At 46.9% G+C, this 16,613-nt stretch overlaps 1 protein-coding gene across 5 annotated transcripts in view; it reads left to right on the plus strand.

Annotated features, from left to right (window-relative positions):
- Positions 1-16,613, plus strand: part of RAP1GAP2 (RAP1 GTPase activating protein 2) — a 250,245-nt gene that overhangs the window by 135,743 nt on the left and 97,889 nt on the right. For all 5 annotated transcript variants that reach the window (XR_011973893.1, XM_072639991.1, XM_072639990.1 and 2 more), the window contains one exon: positions 3,044-3,125. Coding sequence is in view for 4 of the 5 variants with exons in the window: in XM_072639991.1 (XP_072496092.1) it covers positions 3,044-3,125 (82 nt within the window). In the remaining variant the exon portion in view is untranslated. The remainder of the gene's footprint in view (positions 1-3,043; positions 3,126-16,613) is intronic.

Genomic DNA, 16,613 nt, shown 5'->3' on the forward strand with positions numbered 1-16,613 from the left:
ATTTTAAAAATTAACAAGATTTTTTTCTTTCTTTTCCACCTACCACCAAAAGAAAAACAAAACCCCTATAAGAAATATTCATAGCCAAATAAAACCAAATCACCACACTGACCATTTCCAAAAATATATGTCCATTCCAGCATCAGGCATTGAGGTGGTGCTGTAGATAAGAGCACCAGACCTAGAGTCAGGAAGTTTCATCTTCCTGAGTTCAAATCTGGCCTCAAACACTTATTAGCTGTGTGACCTGGGGCAAGTCACATAACCCTGTCTGCCTCAGTTTCCTCATCTGCCAAATGAGCTGGAGAAGGAAATGGCAAACCACTCCAGTATCTTTGCCAAGAAAACCCCAAATGAGATCACAAAGAGTCAGACATGACTGGAAATGACTAAACGACAGCCACAACCAAAGGAGGAAAGATGGAAGGAAACTGTGCGGTGTGAGGGCTGGGGGAAGACGGAGAGTTTAACCTGGAAAAGAGACTCGGGGGAGGGGAAGGAGTCTTTAAAGAGCTGCTCTTCCACTTTGCCTAGAGGCCAGAATTTACAGCAATTGGTGGGGTCAAAGTGTAGCAATTAGGTCAATGTCTCAGTTGTTGGAGCAATGGAATGAGGTGGGATGCTTGGGGAGGTTCAGAGTGTTCTCCATTACTGGAGGTCTACAGAGCCAGACGCCCACGTGTCAGGTATACTGTAGCCGGCTATAGATGGGACTAGACAGATCTTCTAAATCTCCAATTATGTGATTCTGTAAAGGTTGAGGGAAGAAGAAAAAGAAAGAGGAAGCCAGGGGGAGAAAGGGGAACTAATGGGCTTAGGTTTAATGATTTAAGAGAACTCCCTGGCAAGCCAGATGTTCAGGCTGTGTGCATTTCTGGCCACTTGAGGGTCGGGTGGAGGCGGGGGTCACCTCTCTCTTCCTGTGGGCACAGAGGAGGTAGCCTTCCTAGGCCAGAAAAGCCTCAGAGCCCTGGTGGGGAAGGCCCCATTTTTTAGGGGGCATCTCATTCTTGGCAGAACAGGCCAACTCTTGGTTTCATTCAGAGTTCAGGGCCTGGGAAGGGGTAGAAAATCGGATTCTAGTTCCTATAACCCCATGGGCAGGCTTCCCCAGACTGAAGTATAGAAGGAGGAGGAAGGGGTTAATTAGGGTGACTAGTGACACAGCCACTCGGGAAACAGAGGAGTATGACGGGTGGGGAGGAAGGGCGTATGGAGAGAGAATCGAGAGCACATGGGCAGCTTTCTAGTTAGGAAAACATATGACTGGACTAAGACTATTCTTTCTACTTGTGAAGACATAGGGGTTTCATGGAAATCAGAGATAACTGAATAACAACCCCCCCATCCCTCCCTAATCTCCCCACCTCTGCCATGGCCAGTGAGCCTGCCCATCTTGTAGAAAACAGTTCAAAGGCCCTTCAGTCTGCAACTGGAGAGAACCTTAGGGTCAGCTCATCAACAACCATCTGTTTGGGTTAAAATTTGTCTATTTATTTACAATTATTTATTAGCTTTCCTCTCTCTTTTTACCCCCACCATAATTGAATAATTTAAAAAAAATGAAGCCCTTATAACAAATATACAGTTGAAGAAAATGTTCTAACAGTGGCCTGGTCCAGAGATGCTGGCCTTGCTCTGCATCTCTGCCCGTCTGAAGGTGGGTGATGGGTTTCATCTTTGGCCCTCTTGGGTCTGGATTTTATCCTTACACTGATCAAATTTCTAAAGTCTTTCTGAGTTATATTATAGGTATTATATACTGATATATTAAGTTATATGTATTATATACTGATATATTAAGTTATATGTATTATATACTGATATATTAAGTTATTTATATACATACATATATTATCTAAGTAATGTTATGTATACTCTAAATTATAAAGCATTTACTTTGTGTCAGGAGCCGTGATAAGTTTTGGGAGACAAGGGAAAGTCGAACCGGATTCAGCACTCCAGCTCACATCACTATGGGCCTCTCCCTCAGTGCCCTTGTTTTACAGATAAGAAACTGAGGCCCGTAGAGATGGAATGACTTCTCAAAGTGACACAGGGTCTGGATTCTAACTCATTCTGTAACTCCAAGTTATTCAGTCATTCCTCACTATGCATTTGGTTGCCGCCCTGTGCAAAACCAACGAACACAGCAACAGACCATGTCTGCGTGTGCAACGTTCTTCCTCAGAAGTTTCAACATAGGTTCAAATCCTGCCTCAAAGGCCTACTCTCTGTGTGATTTTGGGCAAGGCACAGAACTTCCTTGGGCATCAGTTCCTACCTCTGTAAAATGGGAGCATTGGACTAGAGGGCCTTTGAGGTCCCTTTTGGCCCTATGAGCTATTACTATTTCCTCCTTGAAGGAGAGAATGGGGACATTCACAGGCTTCTCAATGGGTAGATGCCAGCTCTGGGTCGCCCTCCAGCACCCCTTGGGTGATAGAGCTCCAGAAAGCTGCAGGTCCTCATCTATGCCCAGCTCCTGCTCTCTCTCAGCTCCTGAGGGTCCTGATGTGTACTGCTGTCTGGGTGGGTTCATCCCACCCTACGCAGGCTGCCCATCCTATCTGAAACCATGGATGGAGACTCATGAACAAATGCTCCGGTCAATAGCAGGCACCAGATGGGAAGGGGGGAGTGTGTATGTGTGTGTTTGTTGTTGGGGGTGGGGAGGAGGGAGGAAAGTTGTCGCAAATGCGTTACCATGGAAATGAAACTCTATTTATCCACCTCTCTCTTCCCCATTCTGCCAGGGGAGTTACCTGAGATGAGTTTAATCTGCAGCCTCCAAGGCCGGTAGGCACTGGCTCCCAGATAGCCTGCTGCTCTGCTGTACAGGGGCACCGAGGGTCCCATTCTTTGTCATGTCACCCAGCCCACTCTAGCCTCACTCCCCAGATTCCCATCACCAGTGAACTGTCCAATGGTCTTTTCTTGGCCCCCTCATCTTCAGGGTCATTCTGTCCAACCCTACCCAGGGGAAGAGAGAGAGACATTTGAACAAACAGCAACTGACTCCATATGTGTCTTGGCTTTTCAGGAAACAAGAGCTAGCCAACACAGATGTGACCATCCCAGACCGGCCCCTGTCCCCTCCCCTCACGGCTCCCCCAACCATGAAGGTAAGTGGCTGTTTCAGCATCTGGGGAGAGGGAGGAGAAGAGGGAAGAGATTTCTCCTGTACACTCCATAGCCAGCCTTCCCAGCATCTTGTCTCTGTCTCCCCTTGTCCCAGTGGCTGAGACATGGGTAGGGGCCACCTGGGCCTTCCAGGGACTTTGACAGCTCCAGAGATGGAGACCAATTAAATCTGGCCTGGTGAAGAGAAAGTTTAATTGTGTAACCCAGATGTGTCTGGACACAGGGGAACAATTAGTCAGGAACTTTCTTGGGGAGCTGGAAAGTTGGGGCAGGGAGTGGGGTGGGAGGAGGGAACTGTCCTAGAGCTGGGCTCCTTGTTTCTAACCGATAGCTACAGACCAGGGGAGGTGTGAAAGGAGCGGCTCTCTCTCTGTCAAATGTTCCCCTAGAATGAATGGGTCTATTTGGAGAGCTCTGGGGGAGGGGAGCCAAGCTGATACAAGCCTCTTGAGATGTTAAGAATGAAAATAACAGCTAGCATTTATATAGTGCCCAAAGTATTTACACAGTTCTTTATTTGATCTCATTTGATCTTTACCACACTCTTGGGGGTAGTAAATAATATCTGGGTGGTGTTATCCTCATTTTACAGATGAGGAAACTGAGGTTAAGTGACTTGTGTATAGTCACAGGCCCCTCTGCTGCTGTGACTACTTCCCCCACAATGTGGCCCTGAGCTCCCTTTCCCTCCCCGTGGACCCCCAAAATCCAAGGTTCTCTCTTCTCCATGGCTGCTTCATCCGCCTGCCCCAGCGGTTCCCGCCCATAGTCTAGAAAGGGATAAGCTTCTTCATCTCATAAATCAGGTCTCTGGGCTGAATGTCTAGGGGTCCAGACCATGACTGCCTCTGTCTGCGCTGGGTAAACAGACCAGGATCCAAGTCTCCCGGGAGGGAGGCAATCCCCATATGGAGGAGGGTGGGGCAGCCTTCATTTGTTTTTCCACAAGGCATAACCTCACTCCTCTGGCAGGGCTGAAGGGTTACCTCTTTCCTTTAAGTTTCTTTGGGGAGTCAGTTTTCAGACAGCATTCAACAAGAGTTTATTAAGTGTTTGCTTACTATGTGTCTGGCATTCTGCTGAAGAAGGGAGGAAGGAAATAAGGTTTATTAAGTACCTACTATGTGCCAAGCACTGTGCTAAGTGCTTTACATGATCTTATTTGATTCTCCCAACAACCCTGAAAGATAGGTGCTATGATTATCCCCATTTTACAGCTGAGGAAACTGAGGCAGATAGCAGTTAAAAGATTTGCCCAGGGTCACATGGCTGGGATTCAAAATCCCAGGTTCAGGACTCTATCCACTACACCATGAGTCTTAGCTACTTAATTTGCAAAGTGGGTTTTCTATTATGGCCACCTTCCTTAGCAACCTGGAGAGCTCACAGGAAGCGAATGAAGGAGGTCACAAACCCAGGTATCGATCATATAACCACAGATCTCAAGCTAGAAGAGACCTCAAAGACCCCAATGCCTCCATTTCACGGATAAGGAAACCGAGGCCCATCAAGGCAAAGTGCTTTATAAGAGCATTCAGTTCAATTCAATAACATTTATTACGCACCTACCATGTGCCAGATACCATGTTAAGTGCTGGGGATACAAAGAGAGGCACAAGACAGTCCCTGTCCTCAAGGAATGGATTACAAGCAAACATATACAAAGTAAGCTCTGTACAGGTTAGAAAGGAAATAATTCACAAAGAAAAGACACTGGGATTAAGAAGGGTTGGGTAAGGCTTCCTAGATCTCGAGAAAGGACCTAAGAGGCCTTTCCATTTAACAGATGAGGAAACTGAGGCCCAGAAGCTCAGTGACTTGCCCAAGGTCATCAGGTTGGAGGTAGAAGAGACAGAATTAGGACTCAGCCACTTGTCTCCCCACAACAATGTTCTCTGCACCCTGCGCAGAGCCACCTCTGTGATGGTTGTATGGTCAGTGTGGGTTAGAGAAAAGAGCACTGGACCTGGGTCCACTAACTAGCTGTGCAACCTTGGGCAAGTTCCTTACCCTCTCCGGACCTCAATTTCCTCACCTCTAAAATGGGGATAATTCCCACACGGCTCCCTACAGTTGTTGTGAGGATCAAATCCAGCCAAGTGTGTCAAGCGTTTGGCATGCTTTACAAAGCTCGTGCCAGCAGCTGCTCAGAGTCGTGGGCTCCCTTTACAGGGTGGAGAAGATGAAATGAAGCTAGAGATGGACTTTGTCAAAGCAGAAGGGAGGAAGGGATTCTTATCATGATTACAATGGCCCCATTGATTCCCGATGCTTCCTCTTCCACTCACTCCATCCACCTCCTCTGGGTTCCAGTTTATTTACCTATGCTCAGATCCCCAGCCAGGGCTGGGGTTTCACTATCGAGAAAACTGCTGTGTGCTATTGACAAGAATGAGGGGATTAAGGACCCATCATCAAGGAGATGGGTGGAGGCATATGTCTGGGGTCAGGGGAAATTCCCAGGCTGCTCCTCGAATGCCCCAAGCTGGCCAGAGGACACACTGAGATGGTGAGGAAGGCTGAATGCCTTCTGGGAATGTCTGCTGCATTTAACATGGCATCATCTCAACAACAGGTTCGCAAGGATTTGGAGAGCTGCCCAGGATGGTGGGGAGCTCAGCTTGTCGCTGTCCTGGGTGTGACACAAAATGGCCATAGATTCAATTACTTTCAACTGACCATTCCCTTCTAGTAGAAGGCAGGCAAGACAGGAGGGCACCATAGATAAAGGCTTGGCTGGCCTTTAAGGCCTGGGCTGGGTGACTCTGGGCAAATCAGTCAACCTCTCAGAATCCCAGACAACTGTCTAAAATGCTTAAATTTAAAAAAAGTGCCAATCTGTGTAAGTTCTCCCACCAGGAGTTCTCCGTACAAGAAGTCACAGTTTCAAACCCCAGAGTGAAAATTCAGAAGACACCTAAGTAGGCCCTGGGGATATGAAAATGAAAGCAAATACAGCTCCTGTCTTCAAAGAGCTTATGGTCTAATTAGAGGGAGAAGGCATGACATTGAACTTAAAAGTCTTGAAGAGTGAGAGGTGCCACTCAACTTTGGGCATGAAGTAGGAAGACACTGGTCACAGCTCTGAACATTCAAAATGGAATAGCTAGGAGCATTGTTATTGGTGTTAATGATTCATATTTACGTAGTATTTCCAGATCACAGAGGAAAGAGCCTTGGGTTTGGAGTCACAGGTCCTCGGTTCAAATCTTGGCTCTGTCCTTTCCTAACTGTGTGACTATGGGTAAGTCACTTAAGCTCTTATCATAGCCTCTTCACAGATCTAGAGCTGAAAGGAACTTCCAGAGCTATCTAGTCTAGTCCTCTCATTTTTACAGAAAAGAAAACTGAGGCATTGGATAGGTAAGTTGAAAATGAAAGGGATGAGATGACTACTGAGTTCTTTTCCCCCTCTAAACCTACTGTATGATCCCATCTCCCCCAAGAGATAAAGAGGATAAGTGTTACTACTCCACTTTATGTGTTTGGAAACCGTATCTCAGAGAAATTCAGGGACCTACTTATAGTTATTAAGCTAGAAAGTGGCAGAGCCATAATTTGACTTAGATCTCTCAATTACATATTATTCATTTATTCATTCATTCATCAGGCATTTCATAAGCTACTCCCATGTACTAGCTCTGTGTTCTATACTAAGAAGACAGAGAGAAATGAACCAGCCCCTGTTCCGGTAGAGTGAATTTTTCCCACCATTTGGGTTGCCTGGCATTTATTCAATGATTAACAGTTTACAAAGCATTTCATATTCATTCTCTCTTTTGATCTTTCCAAACCCTTATGAGTCGGGTAGTGGAAATATTGGTGTTTCCATTTTAGAGATGAGGAAACTGAGACCATGTGGCGAATGAATGGCAGTCAGGCCTAGATCCCTGGTCTTCCTAACTCCATATCCAGCATCCTTTCTACTGTAGCCCAGCTGCCTTTGTAGCTAAGAATGGGCATCAGGCCCAGCTTGGAATGATGCAAGGGACAATTGAGAAAAGCAGCTGCCCAGGACCATGGGAAAACAGGTTCAGGAGAGAATTGGATGAAGCTCCATGCTAGCCAGGTTGACTGTTCCACATGCTGTGTGACTGTATGCTTGTGTTGCCTTGGAGGAGGTAGGCTGCGGAGTGAGCCACTTGTGTGGAAGCAACATTTCCACAGCATCTGGAGGGATAGCAGGGACCTCCAAAGTCAGAAAATCTAGCCCCTTTATTTGATAGCTAAGGCCCAGAGGTTTAAGTAATTTACAGTTTATGACTGGAAGAGATCTTAGAAGCCATCTGGGTCAACTCTCTCATTTGACAGGAGCAGAAATGGAGATCTTCAAGGTAAGGGTAACTTGCCTAAGGTTACACAATGAGTGGGCAGCCATGCCAGGATTCCAGCCTAGTGCTTTGACCCTGCTATCTTTGTCCTTTCCCCTGCACTGTGCTGATTTGTTCTCCCTGATACTCACTACTGCTTGAGACATATTAATGTCCCAGGAGCTCAGCCCTGAATAGTGAAAGGTACCTAAGGACCTCCCCTTCTCCAGGCCTGCCTGCCAGGTCCTGAGGCCCACCATGCTGGTTTTAACTTCAATTAGACCAAGCGAGAGGATTCAGTGAGGTATAAAGATGAAAGTGACATAGGGCCATGGGGGTCTCAGAACCATGGAGCTTTAGGGAGGAATATCTTGTCCCCCTTCTCCACAGCTAGGCTGTATTTAAGAGGAGACTAGCAATGACTGATGACTGCCCTTCACTGGGGAATGGACCTCCTGGTTTATTCATGCATTGAGTAAGGGGGCCAGATGTGGTCTCACTGATAATTGACAGTCCTAGAAGCTGAGACCATGAATGGGGTGTGTGTGTGTGTGTGTGTGTGTGTGTGTGTGTGTGTGTGTGTGTGTGTGTTGTAGGAGAAAAATAGGAGAGAGAAGAAAGCATAAGGAGAGAGAGAGAGAGAGAGAGAGAGAGAGAGAGAGAGAGAGAGAGAGAGAGAACAAGAGATATATTCACGATTTCCCTTCTTTCATGCCATCTTATCTGGTGACTTGAATGGTGAAAAAACGTCACTTCACACCCAATTTATCAGTCGCTAAGTTGAGGGCAATGGTGGTTTTAGATGAAAGGATTTAAGTGAAGAGGGACCCTTCGTTGTTGTTCAATCATTTTGGTTGTGTCTGACTCTTTGTGATCCTTTTCTTGGCAAGAATTGAGTGGTTTGCCATTTCCTTCTCCAGCTCATTTGACAGATGAGGAAATGGAGGCAGACAGGGTTAAGTGACTTGCCCAGGGTCACTCAGCTAGTAAGTATCTGAGGCAGGATTTGAACTTACAAAGTCCTGACTCTATCCACTGAGCCACCTATGGGATATATGCCCAGTGATTAGATGATGCCAAGGATCCTACCTGGTAGGTTGTCCTTAGGCCAGGGACCTGGTAGAAGAATACTTATCTGGAGTTAGGAACAAAGAAAAAGAGGGTTAGATCCTCTTCCCAGACCATAACAACTGAGACAAATCAGGCAGTATGTATGTGCACCCACCTCTATATGACCCACTGCCCCAGCAGCCGCAATCTGTTCTTCTCCGTCTTTCTTTTTCCCTGGGGCTCCCACACAGAAGAACATAGTTTAGGCCCTATAGCTCTGGGTCAATGAATTCATCTCCCTGAGGGCTGGGGCCTGGCTCCTGTGATCCTTGCTTGGGAGAGCACGGAGAGAGAGTGATCTCTGTGATCTCTGTAAAAGATCCTGCTGCCTGGAACACCCTCAGAAGCACTCATAGTTTTTTCCTTAGTTCTGGTGGGGCAGCCTTAAGCCTGTCCCCCCAGAAGTGGCCAGCTAAGAGTCTATGACCATGGACAGGGATCATGTGCTGTCTAAGGCTATGGGTTTGGGACCTGGGTCATTCTGTGGTTAAGAATAAGAATCAGAATAGGGTTCAGGGTCAGCCTGTGGCCTGAGTTAGAGGGTCATTTGGTGGTCAGAATTGGAGTTAGGATACTTAAGGAGCTATGTGACATTGGGGAAGTCACAAACATGACCTTTCAGAGCCTCACTTTTCTCACCTCTAAAATGGGGATAGTAATAATAGCTGCCCAGAAACTTCACAGGACAGTTGTGATGGTCTCTGTAGTGCTTTGTAAACATAAATAATTATATTAATGTTGGCTTCAGTTATTATTACTGAGTACCTACCATTAGCTTAGTTGAGTATAAGTGAAGTATACTAAAATGCACATGATCACAAAAACTTCAGGGGCTTAACATCTGGTTGGGGAATGAAGAGTTATGCGCAGGGGTCACCTTGGATCTGGGAAAATGACGTTGAAACACACTCCTCTCCTGGCTTAGTATATTCTTTATCAGATTGCTTCTTTACTGTTTCTTTAACATACTTTGTAGGGGGGGGGTTGCTACTGGGGCACAATGGTGCATATGCAGTCAGATAGTCTTATTTACTTAACCCTTTGCTACAAGGGAACAGTGGTTACTAGAAAATGACCAGAAGTGTAAAAGATATGTATAAGAACATCGATAAAACTAAAATAGTTTGACAGAAGAGCTGTCAGCCAATGAGCTGTCTGATACAATATGGGTTTAATTAAGCTCTAGATTCAGTGACAATCTGAAGAGCTGTAGAACTCCAGGCAAGGGCATGTCACCGCTAGTGGTCAGAGAAGGCTTCTGGGAGAGGGGCCCATTGGCCTAGAGAAGGGAAGCATGTGGGGGGCTGCACTGACCTGCAGTCTCCAAGGAACTGTTCTTCTCTCAGGGCCTCTGTAAAATGAGGCATCGGACGTAATGGGTTTAGGTGCCCTTCCCAGCCTGGAATCTCTGACGCTGTGCTCCTCCAGTCTCCAATGCTCAGACTGATCAAAGTCATTTTAAGTTCTTTGGTGCTACGAAGGTGTGCCAGGCACATCACAAATGTGTGTTCCCTTTCTCTTTCCCTCCTTCCCACCATCCCTCCCTTCTTTTTTCCTTTCCTCCCTCCCTTCCATTTCCTTCATTCCTTCCTTTCTTTTCCTTCTTTCATCACTCCCTCTCTTCTATTTCCTTCCTTCTCTCCTTTCCCTCTCTTTCAGAAGCCTTCCTTCCTTTCCTTCCTTCCTTCCTTCCTTCCTTCCTTCCTTCCTTCCTTCCTTCCTTCCTTCCTTCCTTCCTTCCTTTCCTTCCTTCCTTCCTTCCTTCCTCCCTCCCTTCCTTCCTTCCTTCCTTCCTTCCTTCCTTCCTTCCTTCCTTCCTTCCTTCCTTCCTTCCTTCTTTCCTTCTCTCTTTCCTTCAGAAGCCTGCCTTTCTCTCTGTGACTGCAGGTTGTCTAGCAATGGGTGAGGGAGGTGGCAGTCAAGCTGAGGACCAAAATGATTTTGATAGTGAGGAGGAAAGGGACCCATCTGTGGAGGTGTTTCTCCTTGTCGCTGGAGGAACTGACCGTTGTCAGCTTGGGCAGGCCAGGAGATCATGTTTTTTTCCTTCTTCAAATAAGCTCTGGAGGTGCATTTGAACGTCAAGTCAAATATTTGCTCCCCCAAATTATAGCTGCTTTGTTGGGTTCCAGCCTGTTCTCTGATTGCTGTTCTGTTTGCTCTGGCCAATCTGTCCCTGGGCTGCATGAGGTGTCCATGGAGCTCAGCTGACTTAGTCGTTAGGGTAGTAGCTTGGGCCTCTGAGTGCCATTCTCACCTGAATCCCTGGCTTGGTTTGGGATGGCCCAGGGGGTGGGAACTCTGCAGGGAGGTCCAGGGAGAGGACTCAGACCTCGGAGGTGGAAAGGGCGCTTTTAGCTAGACAATAAAAGGAACTGCCCTGTGCCCACTTCTGAGGATCATTGATCAATATACAAACATTTATAAAGTGCATATTTAGCGATGGAAATGCTGAGGACACAGAGAAAGGCAGAAACAGTCGCAGCTCTCCAGAGCTTCTAACGAAGAAGGCAACAAGGCCACAACTCTGTGTGTTTGTGTACGTGCATACACACACACAGACACAGCATAGACTCAGTGTTACTGGCTTTAAGTGACAGTGTTACAAATGTTGTCTCATTTGTTTCTCCCAAAAGCCCTTGGCCCCATTTTACTGAAGAGGAAACTGAGGCTGAGAGAATGCGACTTGCCCAGGGCCACACAGCTAGGAAGTATGAGGCAGGAGGTGAATAGATCCTCCTGAATCCAAGTCCAAGGCTCTGTTCACTGTGTTGCTTAGCAGCCTGGAAAGAGGAGCCAGGGAGGAGAAGGCTCTAGATGTTCTGGAGCAGGGCCTCTGAGGTTCTGTCCAGAATTAGAAGGGACTTCAGAAGCCATCTAGCCAAACCAGCTCCCGTTTTTTACAGATGAGGAAACTGAGGCACAGAGGATGTGACTTGTCTAAAGTCATACAACTAGTCAGTGGTTGGGGGGGAGGTGCCTCACAGTCAGGTCCACAGACTCCAGACCCAGTGTTCATTCTACTGCATCAGGCTTTCCATTTCCACTTCCTAGAAGTCTCTAACCATCGCTGAGTTGCCAAGCCCCAAGCCTAGGCTGGACCATCTGCTCTCTCCCTCTGGGACTGGTTTTTTCTTCCTACTGTGTGGGTGGAATGAATAGGCTGGGTGCCCATAATGCCCACCTGAGTTCTCCCCCCTCCCCCACTTTCCTTTCTCTGGCTTGTTTTTCTTCCGCTCCCTCCCGCCAAATTCCCCTCCACATTTCATCCTGAATGCCCGACCCCTTCTCACATACTACTGGTGACAGTTCAAGTCTTTGGTTCAGAAACCAAATCCTAGTGGTTCAGACCCAGTGGGTCGGTGCCTTTGAAAAACTGTCTTTCTTTTAAGTTGAACAAAGCCCAAGAAAGCAGTGGGAAATATTTAGAGTCAGAATAGATAAAAATAATAATAAGCAATAATAATTATAAAAGGGCAGCTAGGTGGTACAGTGTCTGACCTGGAGTCAGGAAGACTCATCACCCTGAGTTCAAATCTGGCCTCAGACACTTACTAGCTGTGTGACCCTGGGCAAGTCACATCTTCCTGCTGGCCTCAGTTTCTTAGCTCTCAAATGAGCTGGAGAAGGAAATGGCGAACCACTCCAGTGTCTCTGCCAAGAAAACCCCAAATGGGGTCATGAAGAATTGGATGTGACTGAAAAAACAGCATCAGCAAAACCACTTTCAAGTTTGCACAGCTCTTTACAAACATAATCTCACTTTATCTTCACAGCAACCCTGGAGACAGGTGCTGTTGTTATCCCTGTTTTACAAATGAGAAAACTGAGGCAGACAGAAGTTAAATGTCAGGCTGAATTTAAATTCAGGTCTTCCTGACTCCATAACTAGTGCTTCATCCATTTCAGCATATGTGATCTTACCACCTGTGTGACCTGGGCCAAGTCACTTAACCCTTCTGGGCCTCAGTTTACCCAATTATGAAATAAGGGGCTTAAACTAGATAACGTTTAAATTCCCTTCCAGCCTTAAATTGTTGAACTCTGCAAGGGCCATTAGAGGCCAACCCATTTACAGCTGTCTTGGGTGAGTCTTCCTCTTCTGTGAGGGCTTCCTCATGAACATGAGCTGAGGAGGGATTTCCTTCCCTTTTCTTCCCTTTTTTTCTTTCTTCTTCTTTTTTTAAAGATTGGTACAGCCTGCTTATGGCAAGCCGTGGGAATCAGATCAGAAATAGTGTCTGATAAATCCTGATTGAAAGAGGAGGACCCTCCAGAATGAGGATGGAGATTGTCTGTCAGGGAGTGAAGAAAGGGAGAGGGAGATAAGAGAAAGGTGCTAGAGACCCCCCTGAAGCGTTTCTGCCTCCTCCAACCAAAACAAAATGATCTTGTGTTCACATTGTAGACATGTGTGTGAAGTAGCATGGTGTGGTAGAGAGATGAAGTCTTGGCTCTGTGATTCTGGGAAAGTCACTAAAGCTACTTGGTGCCTTTAGCAACCTGGAGTCTGTGAACTTGTGGGTTTTTCTTTAATATTATGATAACTCTATTTCAATAGAGTTAGTTTCCTTTGTAATCCTGTCTTTGATCTTATCCATTTAGAGAGTTCTGCTGAGAAGGGGTCCATAGGTGTCACCAGACAGACTGTCTTCACACAAAAGGTGAAGGACTCTTGTTCTAATGCTCTAAGCAGCAGAGAAGGTGGCCTGCCACTACCCGAGTTAGTAAATCGCTTTTCCTCACTCAGTGAGGCCGCTTCCAACACCAATCCAGTCCTAATATTTTATCTATACATACGTCCACATCTCCTCCGATGGAAACTCCATGAGGGCAAGAACTATTTCTGTTTCTTTTTTGTCTCTGTTGTGGTTCAACCGTTCGAGTTGTGTCCAAGTCTTTTTGAGACCTTCTTGGTAGAGTTACTGGAGTGGTTTGCCATTTTCTTCTCCAGCTCATTTGACAGATGAGGAAACTTAGCCAAACAGTATGAAGTGACTAGCCCAGGGTCATACAACTTGTCAGCATCGGAGGCCAGATTTGAACTCAGGAAAATGAGTCTGTCAAACTCCAAGCCTGTTGTTCTACCTACTGTACCATCCAGCTGCCCCCAACTAGGCATGACATAGGGGCTTAATAAATAAATAAATACTGACTAGAACACAGTAAGTCTTTAATAAGGTATTGAATAATGACGCAATCCCAGATTCAGGAGTCTGAGGCCAGAGTTGAAATGACCTAAGGGCCTAGGAGGTTGGGTATAACAGCCCCCTTCTCTATCAGTTTGGGGCCTTTCTGTACAATTGGGTTGAGTTGAGTTGTCTCTTGGCCTGAGTCCCAAGTCCTGAATTCTCAGTTTTCAAGAAACCTGGGCCAGGCAGCCCCTTGGGTCCCCTTCAAGGCTCAGGTAATTCAAGACAGTGGCCAGTCCAAAGTAGACAGTCTTGGAAAGCATGGAATGTCCTTGCTCTGGGCCTCTCCCTTCCCCTGACCAACACACTCCCTCTGATTTACCTTCTGTTTGCTTGGTTTGGGCTAACATCAAGGATAGTCGGTGTCCAGAGCACACGCCCTCTTGAGAGGAAGAGAGAGCCTGGAAGTGGGTGAGATGGCAGCATGGGTCTTCCAACGAGTCAGGAAATCCCCACCCAGCCTGTGCAGGCAGAAAGTTCCACCTGTCTCCTAGACAGGACCACTTCTGACTTTTTGGCTGTGGGATCCATTCCCCCCAGGGCTTCTCATCCTGGGAGCAAAGGAAAAACAGCAGGAGCTTATATCTATATAGTCCTTACTCTGTTCCAGGCACTGTGTCAAGCACTTTACAAAGATTATCTCCTTTTGGCCTTCACAACAACCCTGAGAGATAGATATAATTATCCCTATTTTACAGTTGAGGAAACCGAGGCAAGCAGAGTTAAGTGACTTGCCCAGGGTCACACAGCTAGTAAGTGTCTAAGGCTGGATTTGAGCTCCTGAATCCAGGCTCAGCACTATATCCACTCTGCTGCCTAGATGCCTCAATGCCCCACTTTAAATCTTCTCCAAAATTAAATCAGCACATATTTATTTTGATCCTGTTCCACACAAAGGCACCTCCTCCAGGAAGACTTCTTTGCTTTGTAGGATCACAGGACTTAGAGGTGGAAGGGGCCCAAGAGTCCAGTCCCCTACTTTCCAGATGAGGAAACCAAGGCTCTGAAAGAATTTGCCCAATGTCACACTGGTAGGGAGTGGGGTTATGGAGCTTGAAGGGGGAAGAGGCCACCTGGTCTATTGACTTACATTAAAGAGAAGGAAACTGGGGTTTGGAGGAGGAGCAGTGACTTAGCCAGGGTAACGCCAAGTAAATGTACCCAGTCCTCTAGCTCTAAGTCCAGTGAATGTTCTTTTCACCTGTGCCTATAGCACACTGCTTTTTTCTACCCTAACTCATGACAACACAGTGTGGTGAAAAGAGTAAAAGAGTCCCAGGACGTGGGTTCAAATGCTGCCCCTATCCCTTACTACTTGTGTGATTTTCGGACAAGTCACTTGATATCTCTGGGCCTCCATCTCCCTCCATTTCTGTAAAAGGGGGCCACTAAATCTACAATCCTACTGTCTCTCCTCCTCCCTCCCTGAGCTCCTCCTGCCTGAAGTCTACAATTTAATACCTAAAAATATTTTTTACTATTGTACTCCACTTCCTCCGTGTTACTTGTCTCCAGGAGGTTGCTGGGAAATGTTTAACAACCGGCTCTACCCAAAGCAAGTTTAATCTGCATGATTAACATTTTCTCTGTCGTTTTCCTAAGTAAACAATCAACAAAATGGTAGCTCAAGCCCTGATTTGGAGAGTTTGCCAGTTTCTGAGGTATAAATGCTCAGACTGAAAATTTAACAATCACTTCCCTGGCTTGAACAGGCTCTGGCCCATCCCTGCTTGCCTCCCCACTGAGGATGGTAAACTCCTTGAAGACGAGAATTGGTGTTCATCCTTCATCTTGAAGGTTCTAGAAGGATGACTGATGCCTTGACTTGCCTGTAAATTGGATTTAAGTGAGGCAGAGCTTGCAAAGCACAATCCTCTACTTCTCAGCCCCCCGCCCCACCCCCAGTACTGGACCCAGGTTCAAGGAAATACTTGTGGCTGAGACAGAGGGGACTCCAGAGTTGTCAAACAGGCTGATTTCTCTCCCCTCCCACTCCTCCAAGAATCGCAGACATTTCCTCCCTGGAGAACTCGGGCCAGGGCCAAACCAGGCTAACCAGAAGAGCTGTTCCTGCTGCCCTCTCCCCTCACCAAGCAGGACTCTGGGAGGTCCCCGGTTCAAGGCCAGTCAGTGAAAGGTTTCAGGGCCACTTGTTTGATGCCACCAGCTTCCCCTCCTAGTTTGCTTTCTTCCCTCTCATGTTCCCATCAAACCACATTTCATTCCCTTCTCCCCCTTCCCCCAAATCACAGCCATTTGATTCCATGCTCTGAGGTCCTTTCTGCACATCAAGTGTGTGTTATGCCAGAGTTCTCTGGGTTGGCAAGAAGACAGGGTTCGTTCTGGCCACTTATTAACCAACTCCAGTCAGACCCCCTTTGGTCCATCCTGTCCCGCTACTATTGCCCAGGGTGTCTCTTGTCCTTCTGCCCCACTCACTGGAGGATCCTGGGAGGTTGGTTTTCATCTGGATGGTCTCCCCTCCCTCTCCTGGGCTGTTTCAGGGCTGGGGAAGCTGGGGAAAGTCCCAAGTTGAAGCCAACAGCTGTTCTCACTTGTGTGCCTTGGCTTCATTCATGTGTGACCAGGAAGGACTAGTCAAGGGAGGGTGGCAAGCAGCCTCAGACTGGTTTAGACACAACTAAAGCAGAGAAAAGTAGAAATACCCTGATACAACTACAAGGGACACTGGAATAGGGAGACAGGTCTAGAGAATTTCCCTCCCCCCTTCCCCCAGGATCTTTGGTGTGGCACCATAGAAAGAATCCTGCACTGAGTGTCAGAGACCTGAGTGCTGACCCCATCTCTGTCCTGAGCCTGCTGTGTAGCCTTGGGCAAGTTCTCTTCCCTCTCTGGG

This window comes from Notamacropus eugenii, chromosome 2 (genome assembly GCF_028372415.1).
Source record: "Notamacropus eugenii isolate mMacEug1 chromosome 2, mMacEug1.pri_v2, whole genome shotgun sequence".
NCBI lineage: Eukaryota > Metazoa > Chordata > Mammalia > Diprotodontia > Macropodidae > Notamacropus > Notamacropus eugenii.